General features: G+C 38.0%; 1 protein-coding gene across 1 annotated transcript in view; it reads left to right on the top strand.

Moving 5' to 3' along the window:
* The window catches only part of LOC140162614 (transformation/transcription domain-associated protein-like), a 162,624-nt gene that overhangs the window by 52,024 nt on the left and 92,724 nt on the right, over positions 1–17,876 (top strand). Inside the window, 13 exon segments of the mRNA XM_072185881.1 lie at positions 92–283; positions 1,030–1,266; positions 2,223–2,319; positions 3,521–3,642; positions 4,755–4,925; positions 5,966–6,151; positions 6,697–6,816; positions 7,861–8,076; positions 8,907–9,031; positions 10,340–10,451; positions 11,551–11,703; positions 12,465–12,649; positions 13,176–13,329. Of these exon segments, the coding sequence (XP_072041982.1) occupies positions 92–283; positions 1,030–1,266; positions 2,223–2,319; positions 3,521–3,642; positions 4,755–4,925; positions 5,966–6,151; positions 6,697–6,816; positions 7,861–8,076; positions 8,907–9,031; positions 10,340–10,451; positions 11,551–11,703; positions 12,465–12,649; positions 13,176–13,329 (2,070 nt within the window).

A 17,876-nucleotide genomic window follows, 5' to 3' on the forward strand; every position in this document is an offset into this window, starting at 1 on the left:
AGCTCATTTTGTGAGAGCTGGTCATAGTGAGTTGAGGCTTTCTGGTTCTGAACCCTCAAATTAATGATGCTTAATGATGCTTTTCATATAGGTGTCAAGCGGAGCCTTGGACATGGCCAAAAGCAACCTGGAGACTCTTCTGAAGGTAGCAGCCACACCTCCTAGCGCAGGTGAAGCTGAGAAGAATCCAAGACTGAAGATGGTGCAACAGAAGGCCTTCCATGACGTCACCAGAGAGCTGGTCCGAGAACTGACATCACCCAACCAGACAGTCAGAGAACAGGTAGGAATTGGGCTATTCCAGTTGAAATCCATCCACCCCCTATGGAAGACATGACCTTAATCTCCCACACAGGGGGTGTGAATTTCAAATGAGTCACCTATTCAGTGTCGTCTGCTCCAAAATGGGCTACTCCAGTTGAAATCCATATGCCCGCTGTGGAAGACTTGACCTTAATCTCCCACACAGGGAGTGTGAATTTCAAATGGAGTCACCCATTCAGTGTCGTCTGCTCCAAAATGGACTACTCCAGTTGATATCCATACACCCCCTATGGAAGACTTGATTTGAATCTTCCACACAGGCTGCTCCAGTTGAAATCCATACACCCCCTATGGAAGACTTGACTTGAATCTTCCACACAGGGAATGTGAATTTCAAATGGAGTCCCCCCATTCAGTGTCATCTGCTCCAAAATGGGCTACTCCAGTTGAAATCCATACGCCCGTTGTGGAAGACTTGACCATAATCTTCCACACAGAGAGTGTGCATTACAAATTGAGGAACCTACACGTGTGACTCCATTTGAAATTTGCACCAACAGTTTGGCAGATTAAGGTACAGTCTTCCACAGGGAGTATGGGTTTCAACAGGAATAGCCCAATGTTCAGGGCTCATGCTTAACCCTTTTCATCAACTTGCCCGTGCCGGTTAGCACAGATTGAACCCATTGCTATGGGTCACAAGTTGCCCACCAGCTTTTCAACTTGCCCATTATACGTTTCTTGTTGCTATATCTTCTTCCCAAGGTAATGGAATCTCTGAGAGCGCTCGCCAAAATCACCAACCAGAGCGTGACCAACATCATGAAACCGCACAAGGAGGTGTTGGCCGACATGATCCCGCCCAAGAAGCACCTGTTGCGCCACCAACCTGCCAATGCGCAACGAGGATTGATGGACAGCAATACTTTCTGCACTACGCTGGAACCGAGGCTGTTTACTATGGATCTGGGTGTGCCAGAGCATAAAGTGTTCTTTATGGAAGTAAGTTTTGTGGTTATTTTATCTTTCCTCTGTCTCTTGTTTTTATCTCTGTCTCTGTGTGTCTCTATTTTTGCTGTGTTTGCCTGGGTTTCTCTATTTTTTTCTATCTATCTCTGAAAAAAAATAATTAATTTTTAAAAACTAGATAAAATATCTAGGACTTTTTTTTAAATGTTGACCAAGTTTGAGAAATTTGTACCAAAATGGTTTAAAAGTACTTAATTTAAAAAAATCATAAAAAAGCCAGATTTGTGCCCAAATTCCAACTATATTTAGTGCAAATTTCTCAAACTTGGTCAAATTTAAAAAAAAAATAATAATAACTGTATCTTGGGGCACATGCTCTTAGAAAATTAAGTTAATCTAGCAAAGAAAATAATAGCCATTTTAAAGCCGTCACCATGACTATTTGTCTCGTCTCAAGTTGAGATTAACGCCACATCAGATTTTACAGTAGCATATACAAACCCACAGCAGCTGAAAGGATGCATTGCAGTATATCTGCTTGCTCCATAGCAAATGTATATAAAATATAAACAAGAGCCGCTTAGATATTGAGAGCTATTAATAGATTCACAATACTCTTTGGGTGATATTTTTTCAAACAAAAGTCTAAGCTTCCCTGATTTAAGAGAGTAATTGAAAGTTGATTTGTATACATTTTCTATGGCACAATCAGTTCTATAATGATACCGCAAAGCATAATGGGATACTCCCTTCAGCTGCTGTGATACTAACCTAATCCAGCGGGCCATATGCACACACTTAGAAGCACAGTATTGTCCTTATGCTGGCGACGCGACCATGTAAACGCATTGATTCAAATCTACAACTGCAAAATCCAACATGGCGTTACTCTCAACTTCGAAACAAGACAGACTATTATCGTTTCTGTTCTTCTAGCTGTCGAATAGGCTTGGTAACGCTGTCATGACAAAATGTTTCTGTATTTGCAGCTGATGAACCTGTGTGAAGTTGATGACTCAGTGCTGGTGAAGCTTCCATGTTATAAGTCTGTGCCCTCTCTTGTGCCTCTCAGGATCAGTGCACTAAGTAAGTATTTCATGATACGCTTTTAGTTGTCGGAGATCTTTTTTACCACAAGTAACATATTAAGAAATTAAAGGCTTGTGTTTTCATTTCCCTGGGTCTCAAGGAAGAGCAGATGATTAATTATGTTTTCAATTGATGGAGTGTCCCAGGTTAAAGAAGAAATAAAACAAACAAACAAATTGCTCAAGTGCATTTAACTGAAATGTGGCTTATATCAAATTCAAACCTTTATCTTACTATAAATAGGGGAATGTTGTGTGGGGGTGTGTGTGTATGTGGCATATGTCAAAGGCTCCGTCAGTATGAATGCAAATGTCGCCAAAAACAGTGAAAATATGGGTAAAAACAGGGTTTTTGTTATGAAAAACTGCAGCTGGTAGGCAGCGCGTCGCATACACACTATGAGAGGACGTAATAAATACGGGAAAAATGTGTGTTGAATAAACAACATGAAGCGGTACTATAAAGAAAAATGAAATTAAAATGACAAAAGAAGTACATTTATACGAGTAATAGGCCAACGTTAAAGTAACTAAATGAAACGGACACGAAACAATGAAGGAAAGAAACTAATCAGGAAATGTAAGAAAAAAGAAGCTAAAATAATGAGAACATAATTAAATAAAAAACATGGAATTGGGAAATCACAAGCAGCAAATAAAAAAAAGAAGCTAAAAGGGAAATGTAAGAAATAACAGATATAAAAAATAATGGGAACAGGGTTAAATAAATAAGTAACATGGAAACGGAAAATCACAAGCTAAGCAGCAAAAAAAAAAATGTTTAAATGGGAACAAAATAGCCCCATATAGAAGAAACTGAAAAGAAAGGAAAAAAGGAAATGTAAGAAGAGACAGATTTATATAAATAAAATGTACCTGTTCAGTAATTCTTCCTGTTATAGTGAACGCTCCCATTTACGAAGCGCGGGTATCCCGCTAGTCATTTTAAGACTTGATGAGACAAAAAAAAAAGCTTTCTGTGTTACTTTTTAATATTTCAGTGATTGTATGTGAGTTTTTGCCACTTTGCCGGCAAAAACCGAACCCTGTAATGTTTGTTCGTTATTCCGTCCGTTTGAGGTTGCAAGTGCAATTTTTCAGAGGTGTATAGTGATTAACCACACAAATTTCATGATTAACCACACAAAAAAATTCTACTTTTACTATAATTCAAATGTTGACTTTTCTTCTTCTCACAGATGCGCTCTCTGCGTGCCATTACATTCCCCATGTGAGAGAGAAGATTTTCAAAGTACTCTTTAATGCCTTGAATTCAACTGTATCAGAACTACAAGAAGCAGGAGCTGAGTGCATGAAGAAGGTAAGCCACTATACCATTTAGTCTAATGCCATTTGGTCTAATATCCATTTCGTCTACATCCATTTTTTCTAAACCCATTAGGTCTATATCCACTACGTCCAATAATCATTTGGTCCTTTAACCATTTGCTCCGATAACCATTTGCTCCGATAACCATTTAGTCTAATAACCAATAAGTCTAAAACCATTTAGTCTAATACTCATTTGGTCTATAATCAATAGGTCTAATAGCCATTTGGGCTAATACCCATTTAGTCTACACACCATTTAGTCTTGCAAGCATTTAGTTTATTCATAAATTGACAAAATGGTATTAGACTAACTGGTTATTAGACCATACGAGAAATTAGACATAACGGTTATTAGACCAAACGGTTATTAGACTGAATGGTTATTGAATAAATATTATACCAAATGGTTATTAGACTATATGGTTAGTAGACATATCGGTTATTAGACCAAACAATATTAGACTACATGGCCATTAGACTATATGATGATTAGACTAAGTGGCAATTAGCTTTTCTGGTAATAGACCAATTGAATATAGACTAACGGGAATTAGATGAAATGGTATAAGACCAAATGGCAATACCTTTCACCCTGATGTGGCAGTGACGTCAACATGTTGAGGCAGCTGTTTTGCGCATCTATGCGGCATCTTTATTTGCGTGTGTGTCTGCGCCCAATAAAATGTGCACTGAGGCCACTGCCACATCAGGGTGAAAAATGCTCTTTTTGTCCTCTTGTTTCACAGATGCACTCTCTATTATTTTCAATGTTAGAGACGATCACCATATTCCCCTGGCCACTACTGGTCATCTAACAGCATTTCTGATTGGTTGATAACTTGAAATGCTCATTTCAAATGCTAAAATTATGATTAGGCTTTAAAACTATATTCATGGTCAAACTTGCATTTGCAGATGATTTTATTGCCCTCGTTGATTGGTTTAAAATTAAACACAATATTTATTTTGACCAGTCGGCAGATAGTTCTCATGGGGTTAAACAGCAGCATCAGTGATCCCCACAAAAAGGTAAAATTTGAATGAATTAATTTTTAGACTAATTTGAATTTTGCTGATACTCTTGTTCCTTTTTTTTCTCAGTTCATAACTGGACACCCCATAGACATGGAGCTGGTGCACACCAGTGTACGCCCAACACTGCTGATGCTTGGTGACCACCGTACACTCAACCTGAACGTGATCGCGAGACTACACAGCCTGACGAAACTCTTCCCGAATGCCTTCAATGAGAAACTCTGTGAACAAATGCTGGTGAGTATAAGATGGTTAGACCTGAGAGTACTAAATTAGATAGGCTCCGATAGCAAAAACCGAGGACAGTTTGTTATAGTGGGACCTTGTAGTGTAAGAAGAGAATTAAGCTTAAAATTGCCAAGAGATCTAACAGCTTTATTTTGATTGGTTACTCAGATGATTATTTAATGTGATGGACCAATCAGAAACACTGTATGAAAAGTGAACTTCAACATACGTGGTGCAAAAATTCTTGCCAGCAGTGGTGATTGGTTTCTTTGGAGGTTCCCTTTATTGTCTGATTGTGTGGTTCGGCGGTGTCTGAAAAGTGGAGTGGTAATGACACAGGGCACAAGAGTAACTGCCTTGTTTAGTCCTGATACTGAAGTATTTTTACTCTCGGTGAGCAAGTGATGTCAACGGGGTAAGGCAACTCTGTTTCAAATTTTAAATGGGGTTACCTGAATGGGTGACTCTATTTGAAATCTGCACCCCCGTGTAAGAGATTAAGGTAATGTCTCCCACAGGGGGTGTATGGATTTAAACCGGAATAACCCAATGAGCACTGATATCACCGACTCGCCGATAGTAAAAATACTATGATTCGCTCGTACCATATCATATGTAATAAACGCTCTTCCTTTAAGAAACGCCCCTTCCAGGATCGCTAAATTGCATGGACAAAACCTATTATGACTCAAACTTCCATCCATTCCATTGCCTAATTATGGTACAATTTCACCAGATTCTTGCTTGATGATGCACTTACGTGTGTAATATTGTTGTATTTACCAGGAAAGTATCATTTTCCACACGATTTCTGTGAGCGCCGCCATGGTAATAGTATTAGTATAGTCGTAAATCCCTCCTTTCTACAGGAGCACCATCGGTAAATTTAACCTGATTTTTAAGTTTTTTTCACTGACAATTCACCTTCAATAAACGTCCCCCTTTTGCAAAAATGCAACGCCCTGGGGCGTTTATTACGGTATGTATAGTGTTGGTTAACACTGAGCATCAAACACAACTTATAGCTTTTGTTTCTGTTTTCGTCATAGGCGCACATGAAGAAGTGGATGGAAACCGCCATCATGGCACAGAACGCAGGAAAGAAAGCGACTGAACAGATTGAGATCTGCACGGCCATTCTGAACATATTCCACGCCATTCCAGCAGCCTCATCCAAGCTACTAGAGGCACTAGTTACATTGAGTGTCAAGGCAGAGAGTGCACTTAGCATTGAGGTATTGGAATATTTTGTTGGCATTACTTTAATTGAATTTATCAAGTTTAGATTCCTGTGATTAATGTATATGATTTTATCACTGTTAAGAGGCGCTTTAGATTTCTTTCTGGGGAAACACTGTAACAAAAAAGATATCTTACCCATCACAGACTTTTTAAGTAGGCTTGTCAGTCAAGATTTTTTTTTTCTGGAGGCTAAAATGATCCAAAAATATTTTTTTGCAAACATATTTTAATGTTCTTAATTTTATGTCAAAAATTTCCGCTGAAAAAAATCAGCTGATTTTACATGATTTAACAAAAATTAAAATAATAAAATCTAACAAAAATGCAAAATCTGGGTCGGTCGGGCCCGTAAAACAAGGTTTGTTTTTAGTTGCCTTAGCTCACACATCAGAATTTCCATATAGAATCGCCCATGTCCATGGTCTAGCTAAGACCCTGTGTATGAGACAAAAATAAGAATAATAATCCCACTCTTGAACCCTTTCATTCAAATAAGATAATACATAGTGATGCATATGAATACTTTATATTTTCTCAGGTTGGCAGTCCATTCCGAGAACCTTTGATGAAGTATTTGCTGCGATATCCGACTCAGACTGTGGACTTCTTCCTGACAGAAAACAACCTTCGTAATCCGACCTTCAGCCGACTCTTTGCTGTACGTAACAAAATCTATAATATGTTTCCCAAAAGAAATAAGCATGAAAAGTTGTGATTGATACGTGATGTATAGTCCAGAGCCAATGTTTGGCCATCCATACACCCCCTATGGAAGACATGACCTTTATCTTCCACACAGGGAGTGCGAATTTCAAATGGGGTTGCCTGAATGGATGGTTCCATTTGAATTCACACTCCTTGTGTGGAAGAATCGGAGGTACAACACGCGTAATTACATTTTTATATGATGTGACAAAAATTGATAAAAGATAAGAGAGATAAATGTTAAAAACAATCATGAGTTGTGCGTGTCAATTTTTATGATAAAAATACTGTTTAATAATACCGAAATAAAGGTATATTACAAAGGCATGAACCCCGTATATCCATCCAAACATCGTAACAGTCGGCCTATTAACGTGAGATTTTCAATCGGAGCATATTGATCACTTTATTGTGGCATTAATATTGTTGTTTATACATTTTAAGCTTTATTCATGAAACACGGATATACAAATTTTACAACACGGATTACAACACGGAAAATGGATTTTAGAAAACGGTAAACTTCGTACTCTAATTTAAGGTCATGTCTTCCATAGGCTTTTGGTATGGAACAATGAAGAAAATAATGAGGAATTTGCACTGCCTAATACAGACCATTCACCAACAAGTAAAGTCTCAGCATCACCTATTAATGAAGGCCAATCTTATTATGGATCACCCAAGTTATTAAAGATGAAAGGTTAGGCAATATAAACAAATCAGTTCGATCTTTCGATCGACCATCGATGCTTAGTCGATCCTTATTTTTATGAAATCAATTAATTTATCATTGTTAATTGTGATAAAATGGTAATTTGTGTCTGTAGTCTGCATTAATTCTGATTAATTAGTTGATAGTTCATTAATAATAAGCGTTGAAGCAGCATCAACGGTCGATCCAAAGATCAAACAATTTGTTTCTGGTGCCTTACATATATTACAATGGAAGCTTTGTCCATGTTATGAAATCAAACATTCTTGTATGTTTTTGTCACAGTACTTGTTGAAGAATGACAAAGCGAAACCACTGCGAGAGGTCGTCCAGAACAACACAGTCAAGTTGGTCAACCTTGCGTTCAACAAGCCTCAGCCAGCTACTAGACCCAGCAGTCCTAACAGCCTGGCCAAATTGGAGCTTCAATTCCAGACCATACAGATGTGTAGTATACTGGTGAAACATGATGATAAATGGCTGCCACAGAACCACGCTCTGGTGAGTAAAGATATGGGCTATTCCACTTGAAATCCATACACCCCTGTGGAAGACATGACCTTAATCTTCCACATAGGGAGTGTGAATTTCACCTGAATGGGCAAATTAATTTGAATTTACACTCACTGTGTGGAAGATTAAAGTCATGTCTCCCACAGTGGGAATAACCCATTATTATTTGTGACATGTATATAGAAAGGAGATACTTCTGGGCAGGATTTTAAATGAAGAAATAGCAAAAAATCAATTTTTTCACAATTTGGGTTTGTTGCAAATTTGTGATGTTAATAATGTTTAAAATATTGTCTGATAAAGGCCGATATCTCAATTTCCAATTTTATAATACCATACCTTACGAACTCAATATCTTCCCTTAGGAATGTCAGATTTTATTGGGGAAAACAGCGTTATGGAGCAAAATATCTCTATATTTAAGATAATTATGAAAAACACGCCAAATTGATAACCTGCCCAAAAGTGTCTCTTTAATATACCACATCACATTTTGTAGCTGATGATTTGTGTGCTTGTCGGGTGCGTCTGTAATTACACACAGTGCAACCGTGGATGTCCGCGTTTGCTGGCTATAACCAAGACAACTCAAATGCATTTTAGAAGTGGATTTTGTGTGGGGGTGTTTACTGGGATGGTTTAGTTATTGGATGATCACATCAGGCCTTTTCGGCCTCTCTAGCATCTCAATGTTTGTATGTATTGTATATTATATATTGTTTGATATTGGACTAAAAGTTTAAAATGAATTGAATTGCTAATCTGCTTCTAATAAGGTCTCAATCTCTCACTTTCTTTTTTTCCCTTCCTACTTGTAGTTTGGACACCTGCGTCGCATCTGGGTCTCGGATACATTCCAAGAACGTCATCGCACAGACAATGTTGGCGTAGGTCATTGGAACGAGCCAAAAATGCTGGTCAAATGTCTTCTCAACTATGCAGAGTATGTAAATTATTGTTTTTATTTAAAGCACAACTCCTACTTTACTCCATCAAAATTGCAATATTTGCATCAGAAGTAAGCTTGTATTTCTCTCATAACCAGCCCAGTACATAACGACCAAATCAGTCACAAAATCTTTACCAATGTTTCCACATGTACTCGCCATATGCGACCTAAAAATTTGCTAGCTAGTCGCCAAGCAATACTATGATCAGTATGAAAACATAAAAACTACATACAAATCTGTATTTGACAAATTTTGAGTAAGCTTAAAAATTCAGAAAAACAAACAAACAACACAAAATTTGTTCTGACTTCCGAGAATCCAATTACTCAAAGCATTTACACCTGTAGTACATATCGCCTGTTCGTAGATCGCTGGAATCCCCTACAGCAGCGTATCTAGTGACATAGTGGTATTTTCATGACCCCGAAACATGTACAATGCATATCACACAGTGTATTATACGGGTACATGTCACGATTTTGATTATTAATGAGGTCACTCTAACTACTTTTCAAAGCAACATTCTTGGTAAGTTTACTTACCATGTTTATTAGTTACTAAATATCTAACATTTTATACTGTAACTTGACATAACTTATATGTTATAAAAAGCATTTTTAATTGCTGGGGACTAGATTTTCAACTTTAGGAGCCAATGGCTACCAAGTTATTTTTCCTGTGTACAGTGTTACTCATAACCCATAAAATTTTAGGCCTGAGATCTTTTTCTGTCAAGATGGTATGAACAAAAACGTTGTAAACTTATCCCTCTTGATTGTGCACCATCTGTTAACCCTATTGTATTACCCCCCATCATTTTCATGCCCCGAAATGGCATATGGCACGAAATGGCTTAATATGCATGTAGAAACATGACAGTGTATTTAAAACTGCATGAAAATGCCACATTGATGTACTCATACACTTCAAAATTGTAAATCAAAATATTTTTTTCATCATATTTGGCTATGAGCTCATTAATTATTCATGAGCTAATTTGCATAAAATTTACATAATTAATTATTAAACTTGTTTTTCTAAAAGCTTAAAGTCCAAGCTTAGCAATGGTATGCTACTTATTGTTTTTTACCCAACAGATAACACTGCAACGCAGGACGTAGTTAATATGATACCTCCACACCACTCAAATATACCACTTCCGTGGGGGTAATAGAATAGGGTTAACAGGACATCATCAAACTTTTGGTTTGTTCCTGTGATATTTCAAAAGTCAGTTTACCCATAGCTTAGACTTTACTCTTGTTATCGCTCTATGATGAATTATTTTTGTTTAATTCTAGACATAATGCCAGCAATGTAGAACTGTTGTTCCAGCTCTTACGGGTTTTCAGCAACCGCTACTTGCCCAACTTCCAGTTCTTCAGGACATACTTGGAAGAGAAGGTGGCACAGGTAGGAACGCTTCTTTAGGCCAAGACTGGCATCCTCAGTTGGTCAATGTTTGGGGTTGATGACTGAGAGAGTTCCATGTAAATTGAAAGCAAATTAAACTTCTACGCTACTAAAATGCCTCAGATTCAGGGGGTAAATGTTTAAAGTCCAACATTTATATGTAATTTTCATAGTCATCAACCCGACTTTAATCATGAGCCATAGCACAACTTCCAAATGTGCCCATGTCTTCGCGCACCGTTCTGCCAAGATCACACACTGAGTGTTCTAATCAAATTTGAGACATATCCTGCTCGGAATAAGTGTGTGATACTGGCACAACAGTGCGTGAAGACATAGGCACACTTTAAAGTGCCATACAAATATCGAGTTGGTCACTTTTGTATGCTTTGTTTTTAGTTGCCACTCAAAAACATAACACATACAATAATAACAAACGCAGTAGGTAGATAACAAAGGACCCGGTCTACTCTAGGTCATGGGCTATTTTAGCTTTGCCTGTTTATCTCTTGTCTCAAGTTTTGTCAACATTTTCATTATTTTCAGTAAAATTAATATTTGTGAACAAGTTTAAGGAATATCTGCATGAAACAAATCTAACATGAAAGAAGTGCAAGCATCACTTTTTAGTCATGGTGGTTTTAAAAAATTTTTGGGGAAAGATGCAGTTTTTGAGCCAAAGTTTCATTCCTCTTATTGTCAACTTTCCGAAATATATTTTCATATACTTTTCTTCCTTACTGTAAAAGATATAGTGTAAATATATATTCCACCAAACATGATCCGATCGTGCATGCATCCTTAATTGAAATAAGTTTGCATTTTATCTTTAATGCTGCATGCTGGCTTTAGGTTTCAACATAAAAAGTCCAAGTTTTGAGGTATTTTCTCAAAATATCAAGAGCTATCTTAAGAGCCACTGAACCAATACTAGGCTTGTTTGTACTCATTTTAATGCATTTTTCATACTGATTCCAAATATGGTCATGAAAATTTACAATTCTGATAGTTTTTAATTTAAAAAAATAGAAACTTGTCATCTGCAGTCGACACCCGCATGGAGAGAGTTAAGTTTTATTTTTGTTTTTGGCTCATGTAGGGCTACAGTGTTGAGCAGAAGAGGCATGTTTTCTTCAAATTTGTGGATCTGTTTCACGACAAGAACTTCCCGCAGGATTTGAAGGCCAAAGCATTGCAGTATGTCATCATACCAATGTTTGCCGTGTCATTCGACAAAGATGAAGGCGATCAGGTGAGTGTTTGATTAGTGCACATAACTTGATTTTACCTTTCACATAATTGACTGCACCGATAGGGATTGTTCAATATTTTTGCCATTTCCTATATGTACAAAGTGCATATTTTTCAACCCTCTCCTCCAAGATTTGTATGTAAAAGATGGTGAAAATTTCATCATTTTCCACTCTGAAATAAAATCATTACTTATTATTACCGACAAAGGAACGGGGACTATGAAATGAGCTCCATTTGTTGTGTGTGGGGGCTGTGGGGTGCGTTCACTGAGCCATTCAAAGCGAGGACAAGATATCATTTCCCACATTCAAAGTGAGGACATTTTGACAAAGTGAGGTCAAAATCTGAGTCCTCGCTTTGTGAGTATGTGCATTGGATAACACTCTTCCTATAGTTTCTGTACTGATTTGCTATCTAGTGCAACATGGGTTGATAGTGACAAAAAGTACCACAATAAACAGATCCAATCTATATTTGGCAAAATATGTATAATTTTTGGCTATCAACCCATGTTTAGCCAGTCTATTCTCAAAATGAAAACAAAGGAAACCTGTACAAAGTAATGGGAGTGTCATTTGATGAAAGGAGGTGATTTATCATGTTGCAAAGGATTCTGGGAAGGGTACTTAGGTACCTTCTCTGGAATGGCAATTAAAGGAAAGGAATACACATCATTAAGATTATTAAACTTAAAAAAAATAACAAAGAAAATTATTGTTGATATAACTTACTATGTAATTGCTGTAATTATACCTGCAGCTTATTGGCGGACCACCTAACCCCGGCCAGGATAGCTCGGAGAACCTGGTGAGCGTGTTTATCAGCAAGGTCATTGACCCCGAGAATCCTTACGGTACATCAGACTCTGTACGCATACTACTGCTACAATTTGCTGCACTGCTGGTGGAGAAAGCAGCACCGCATATACACGATGCAGCAGATAAGTGAGTACATGTAACAGAGGTGGTTTAGTTGGAAATAGATTATTCAAAAGAAAATGCTACAAAGCTGCATTATGGGAACCATACCGTAGAAACTTGGCATGTTGCCCATGGGGATCGACGCTAAGTCAGGTACCGCTTGAGCAAACTCAAAAATAGCGCTAGCTTACACGAAATAAACTTTGCGCGATGTCACCCGGTCTGAACGCTGTACCGGCGTCAGTTGAATTCAAGTACGCTTAGAGGACACAGGCATGAAAAATTCCAATCTGTTTATTTATTAATCTGTGATGGGAGCTTTCATGTAATGGTGGTGTTCAAGGTCACATACTGAGATCAAAAGTCATTTGGGGTCAGCTTGTAAAATTGGCAGAAATTTAAAAAAAAGGATTTCACAAAAATGCAAAAAAATATTTCACATTAATATTTACTTTAGGACAACCTATCTGGGCCAGCCGTCCATATTTTTAAGTTTTAAAAATTGCACACAAAAATCCAAAACCACCAATTTTACTTGTTTCATCTACAGGAAGCAAGGCACCAAGCTACGTCGTCTGATGACGTTCGCCTGGCCGTGTCTGATTCAGAAGAACTGTGTGGACCCCACTACCAAATATCATGGCCATCTGCTTCTATCACATAACATCGCTAAGTTTGCTATTCATAAGAGGATTGTACTGCAGGTAGGTCAAACTTCCCCTCCCTTTCCTCCTGTCCTCGTACTAAGGAAACAAGGCACCATACTGTGTTGTCTGATGATGTTTGCCTTACAGTTTATTTATTTATAACATTCGGCCAAAGCCAGGCAAAGTCCAATAGTGCTCAGAGGCAACTGAATTCATGGGATGCCAACCGGATATGACGGGACAGGGAAATGGGAAGAGATCCGATTTTAGATACATGAGGAAAACCTGCGCACACGTAGAAAAACCTGCGAGGACGAGCATGGATCGGCAACCAAACTCACATTTAGCACAGCGGGAAGTTGAAACCGCGCCGCAGTGGTGAGAAGGGAGTGAGAAGACCACTACACTAACCCGTCCTTCCAACTACCAAATATGACAGTGTCTGATTCAGAACTGTGATGAGCAGTACACAGCACTTGCATACATTTTTGGCATGTGGCATGTAAACAGCGTAAGCACGGAAGTGGTGTCCTGATTGGCTGATTGAATCTGAATGAACCAAACATTGACGCCCTATTCGCTAAAAATCGCTAACCTAGCCGCATAGCAATGCATGATCCGGTGTGACACAGTTCTTATTACGTGATGAATACGGTGCACATATTGGCCAGTGCTGTTCATCCGTGGTAGCAACTTGGCTATTCTAGTTGAAATCCATACACTCCCTATAGAAGACTTGACATTAATCTTCCACACAGGGAGTGTGAATTTCAAATGGGTTTACCTGAATGGGTGACTTCATTTGAAATCTGCACCCTCTGTGTGGGAGATGACTTAAGGTCGTGTCTTCCATAGGGGGTGTATGGATTTCAACTGGAATACTAGCCAAATGTTATGTCTATCTGATTCTATCACACAACATCGCTAAGTTTGCTACACATAAGAGAGATTGTACTGCAGGTAGGTCAAACTTCATTCTGAGTCAGTGGCTATGATTTAGCTTGCTAGCGCTAAATTTCATTGGTTTCTGCATGCCGTCTATCACACGATAACAGCAGCAATCGCATCGTCACAGAAGACGCTTGTTGAAGCTCGAGTTAGTAGCATATTCTATAAATATATGTGCGCGCAACTAAAAGGGTAAACAAGTTTCGTTCATTTCAGAAGTGTTCATGACGATAACTTGAGCTATAGAGGCCGTCAGCGTGACGTCATATGCCGCCATCTTGTGGGTACACGCTGTGATGGTCGTTCGATCTCTATGCGTGATCAGCAAAATCACCGCGTTGAGGCGCGATCAACAGCTGCGTGGCAAGCTGCGCCCTGCGCGTAGTGTCCGACGCTTGAACACACAGATCATTTGTACCCACAAGATGGCGAAAGGCTGACGGCCTCTATTAGAATAATATTTAACTGACTAAAAATGAGAATGAATTAAACGATAGGAGCGGATAGGTAGTGCATGCCGGCGCATGGACCTACCTGTCGTCTATCACACGGTAGAGGATAGTAAAAACAAAGATTCCTCTAACTAATTCCCTCCCCCTTCCCACTACTGCCCCTACATGACATGTCCAGATGATTAGACGGAATCTTTTGTCGTCTAATAAATTTAGCGTTCGTATCGCATAAACTAATGAAAGTATTCTTGCGTGACTTTGGTCGATCGCCACAGCATGACTTCTTATCTGCGCCAATTATCACAGGATTGTCTTCTGGTATTGCAAAAAGTTTTCAGCTAAACTCTTCAATTGAATATCAAAATACACCTTTAAGGGTAGACGAGGTATTGTTGGTCGAAGCAACCTAAAAATCGATTTTCATTATCTAGATCAATATATTATTGAAAAATAACACCTTGATGCAAATCATATACTTTGCAAACTTGCTTAATTTATTGTTGTTCATGAGTTATGTACGTTTTACAAAAGTGTTGTTGTTTCAACCCTCTTTACAACGTAACTCAAGAACCGCAGCACCTATAAAAGTATATCTGTGATATTTTAATTCTTCTACACACTCGCTATGAATTGAGCAGTACAGTTTTTGCCAAAGCTCACTACCATTCGTAAGATGCTGTGAACTACCAAATCACAACAGTTTAAAATAATTAATAACATATATCAAATGACAATTTAACACATGACCTGAAAGCTCGAATAAAAATGGCAAAATATAAATGATTTTTAAGTACCCAGCATAAAGTTCAATAATCTAGGGAAAGCGTATTGGCAACCAGAGAATGGGAGTCATTTAAAAATGAGCTATTACAGATTTTAAAGGAAAAGAGGACATAACAGATTATTTGCACATTTTTGTTTAAAAGTGAAATTAATGTTCCGTGAAGGTTTCCACTTTTTCCGTATAATTGTGACGTGCCATGTCAAAAGAGACACTTATGGGCAGGTTATCAATATTTTACATATCATAAATATTGAGATATTTTGCTCCATAACGCCGTTTCTCCCAATGAAATCAGACATTCCTAAGCGAAGGTATTGAGTTCGTAAGTTATGGTATTATAAAAATTGGAAATTGAGATAACAGCCTTTAAAAATATTATTGACAATGTAGAGAGTAAAAATGTCTCAAAAAATATAAGATGCCAGTTATATTCCGATCTGAAACTATCAGACAATATTTGAAACATTAATAACATCACAAATTCGCAACAAACCCAAATTGTGAAAAAGTCGCCCCCGGGCAGATTTTTTGCTATTTCTCCATTTACGATTCTGCCCAAAAGTGTCTCATTTTGACATGGGACGTCACAATTGTACCTTTACATGCATGAGTGCTAATTACCAATTGGCATTAGACAATAAATTATTACCAACATTGTGGCTGCTTCTCATGACAATTCTTGTATACAATTTCCGCTATAGCAGTTAGCACTAGTGTTACATGTAACCTTATAATGTCAAAAAAATAATTATGTCGCAAAAACGAAGGGATTAATTTCTTGATCATTTCCACTCAATGTAATTTACACCTTTTTTTGTTTCTGTGCATCCTGTTAAATGATATTAGTAAATGGGCTATTCCATTTCAAATCCATATTCCCCCTGTGGAAGATTTTGGAAATATCTTCCACAGGGGGAGTATGAATTTCAAATGGAATGAACACATTAGGCAGTGTGGATTTTAAATGGAATAACCCAAAATCAGATTGGTATATGCTCTCCCACCTGATGTCTGCAATAAATTCATAAACTCATTAATTATTAATTACTTTATGAATTTTTTAAATATTCATGATATTAAAGAACCAATAGGAGCTGGCTATGGAACAGTGAGCCCCCCTGCATTGATATTTTGTCAGATCACCGACAAATTAGTATTATAGAATTTCAATTGTGGAACTGCTGTATACTTCGACAATAGACAATTCAAACCTATCACAATATAGGGCCTAGCTATCTACTGCACCAGTGTTTTTACATTCAACTATCATTGCAAGAGGAGCAGTGTTGCGTACAACAGACATACAGAGGAGTATTCGTTTTCAGCGTTTAAACATTTTGAAATCTCTTTACTTTGCCTTACTGTGTGCTATCATCATGTCTTGGCTTGGTTACGGTGTAATCTCGACATGGATGGTGCTGCTGTTTTTACCGGTGCTTGGTAAGAAATCTTCTGCACGCGATCATAAAGAGCAGGAAGGTATTACATGCGAGCAGGAAAATATTAAGGAATGGAGGCGTTGGTACTGGTCTGCCAATGGTACAAGATGCCACATGCTGTGTCCTACAGACTGCACCTGTATCCTGGGTAACTACACAGTAACCAGTAACTGTACTCATGACAATGTATCAAAGACTACAATTCTGTACCCATCTGATGTGGTCTATCTGAACTGGGATGATAGCACATTGATTGATATCGAACCACAAGCATTCTTGATGTTTGGTAAAACACTAGAAGGGTTGCATCTGAACAATATCAGCCTTCACTACCTTCACCCAGGTGTTTTTGATGGATTACAAACTCTGAGATATTTATGGATACAGGATAATAAGCTTACTGAGATAACACCCGGTGTGTTCTTGTATAATTTATACCTTTCAAGTAATCATCTAACTACAATAGTGCCCGGTGCATTCCGTGGATTGGCAAGCTTGTTTCATTTATACCTTTCAAGTAATCATCTTACTGAAATAGTGCCCGGTGCATTCCGTGGATTGACAAGCTTGGTAATTTTAGCCCTTTCAAGTAATTATCTAACTGAAATAGTGCCAGGTGTGTTCAGTGGATTGACAGACTTGTTTATTTTAGACCTTTCAAGTAATAATCTAACTGAAATAGTGCCCGGTGCATTCAGTGAATTGACACTCTTGTATGATTTAGACCTTTCAAGTAATAATCTAACTGAAATAGTGCCCGGTGCATTCAGTGAATTGACACTCTTGTATGATTTAGACCTTTCAAGTAATAATCTAACTGAAATAGTGCCAGGTGTGTTCAGTGGATTGACAGACTTGTTTATTTTAGACCTTTCAAGTAATCATCTAACTGAAATAGTGCCCGGTGCATTCAGTGAATTGACACTCTTGTATGATTTAGACCTTTCAAGTAATAATCTAACTGAAATAGTGCCAGGTGTG

Source organism: Amphiura filiformis, chromosome 10 (genome assembly GCF_039555335.1).
Source record: "Amphiura filiformis chromosome 10, Afil_fr2py, whole genome shotgun sequence".
NCBI classification, from domain to species: Eukaryota; Metazoa; Echinodermata; class Ophiuroidea; order Amphilepidida; family Amphiuridae; genus Amphiura; species Amphiura filiformis.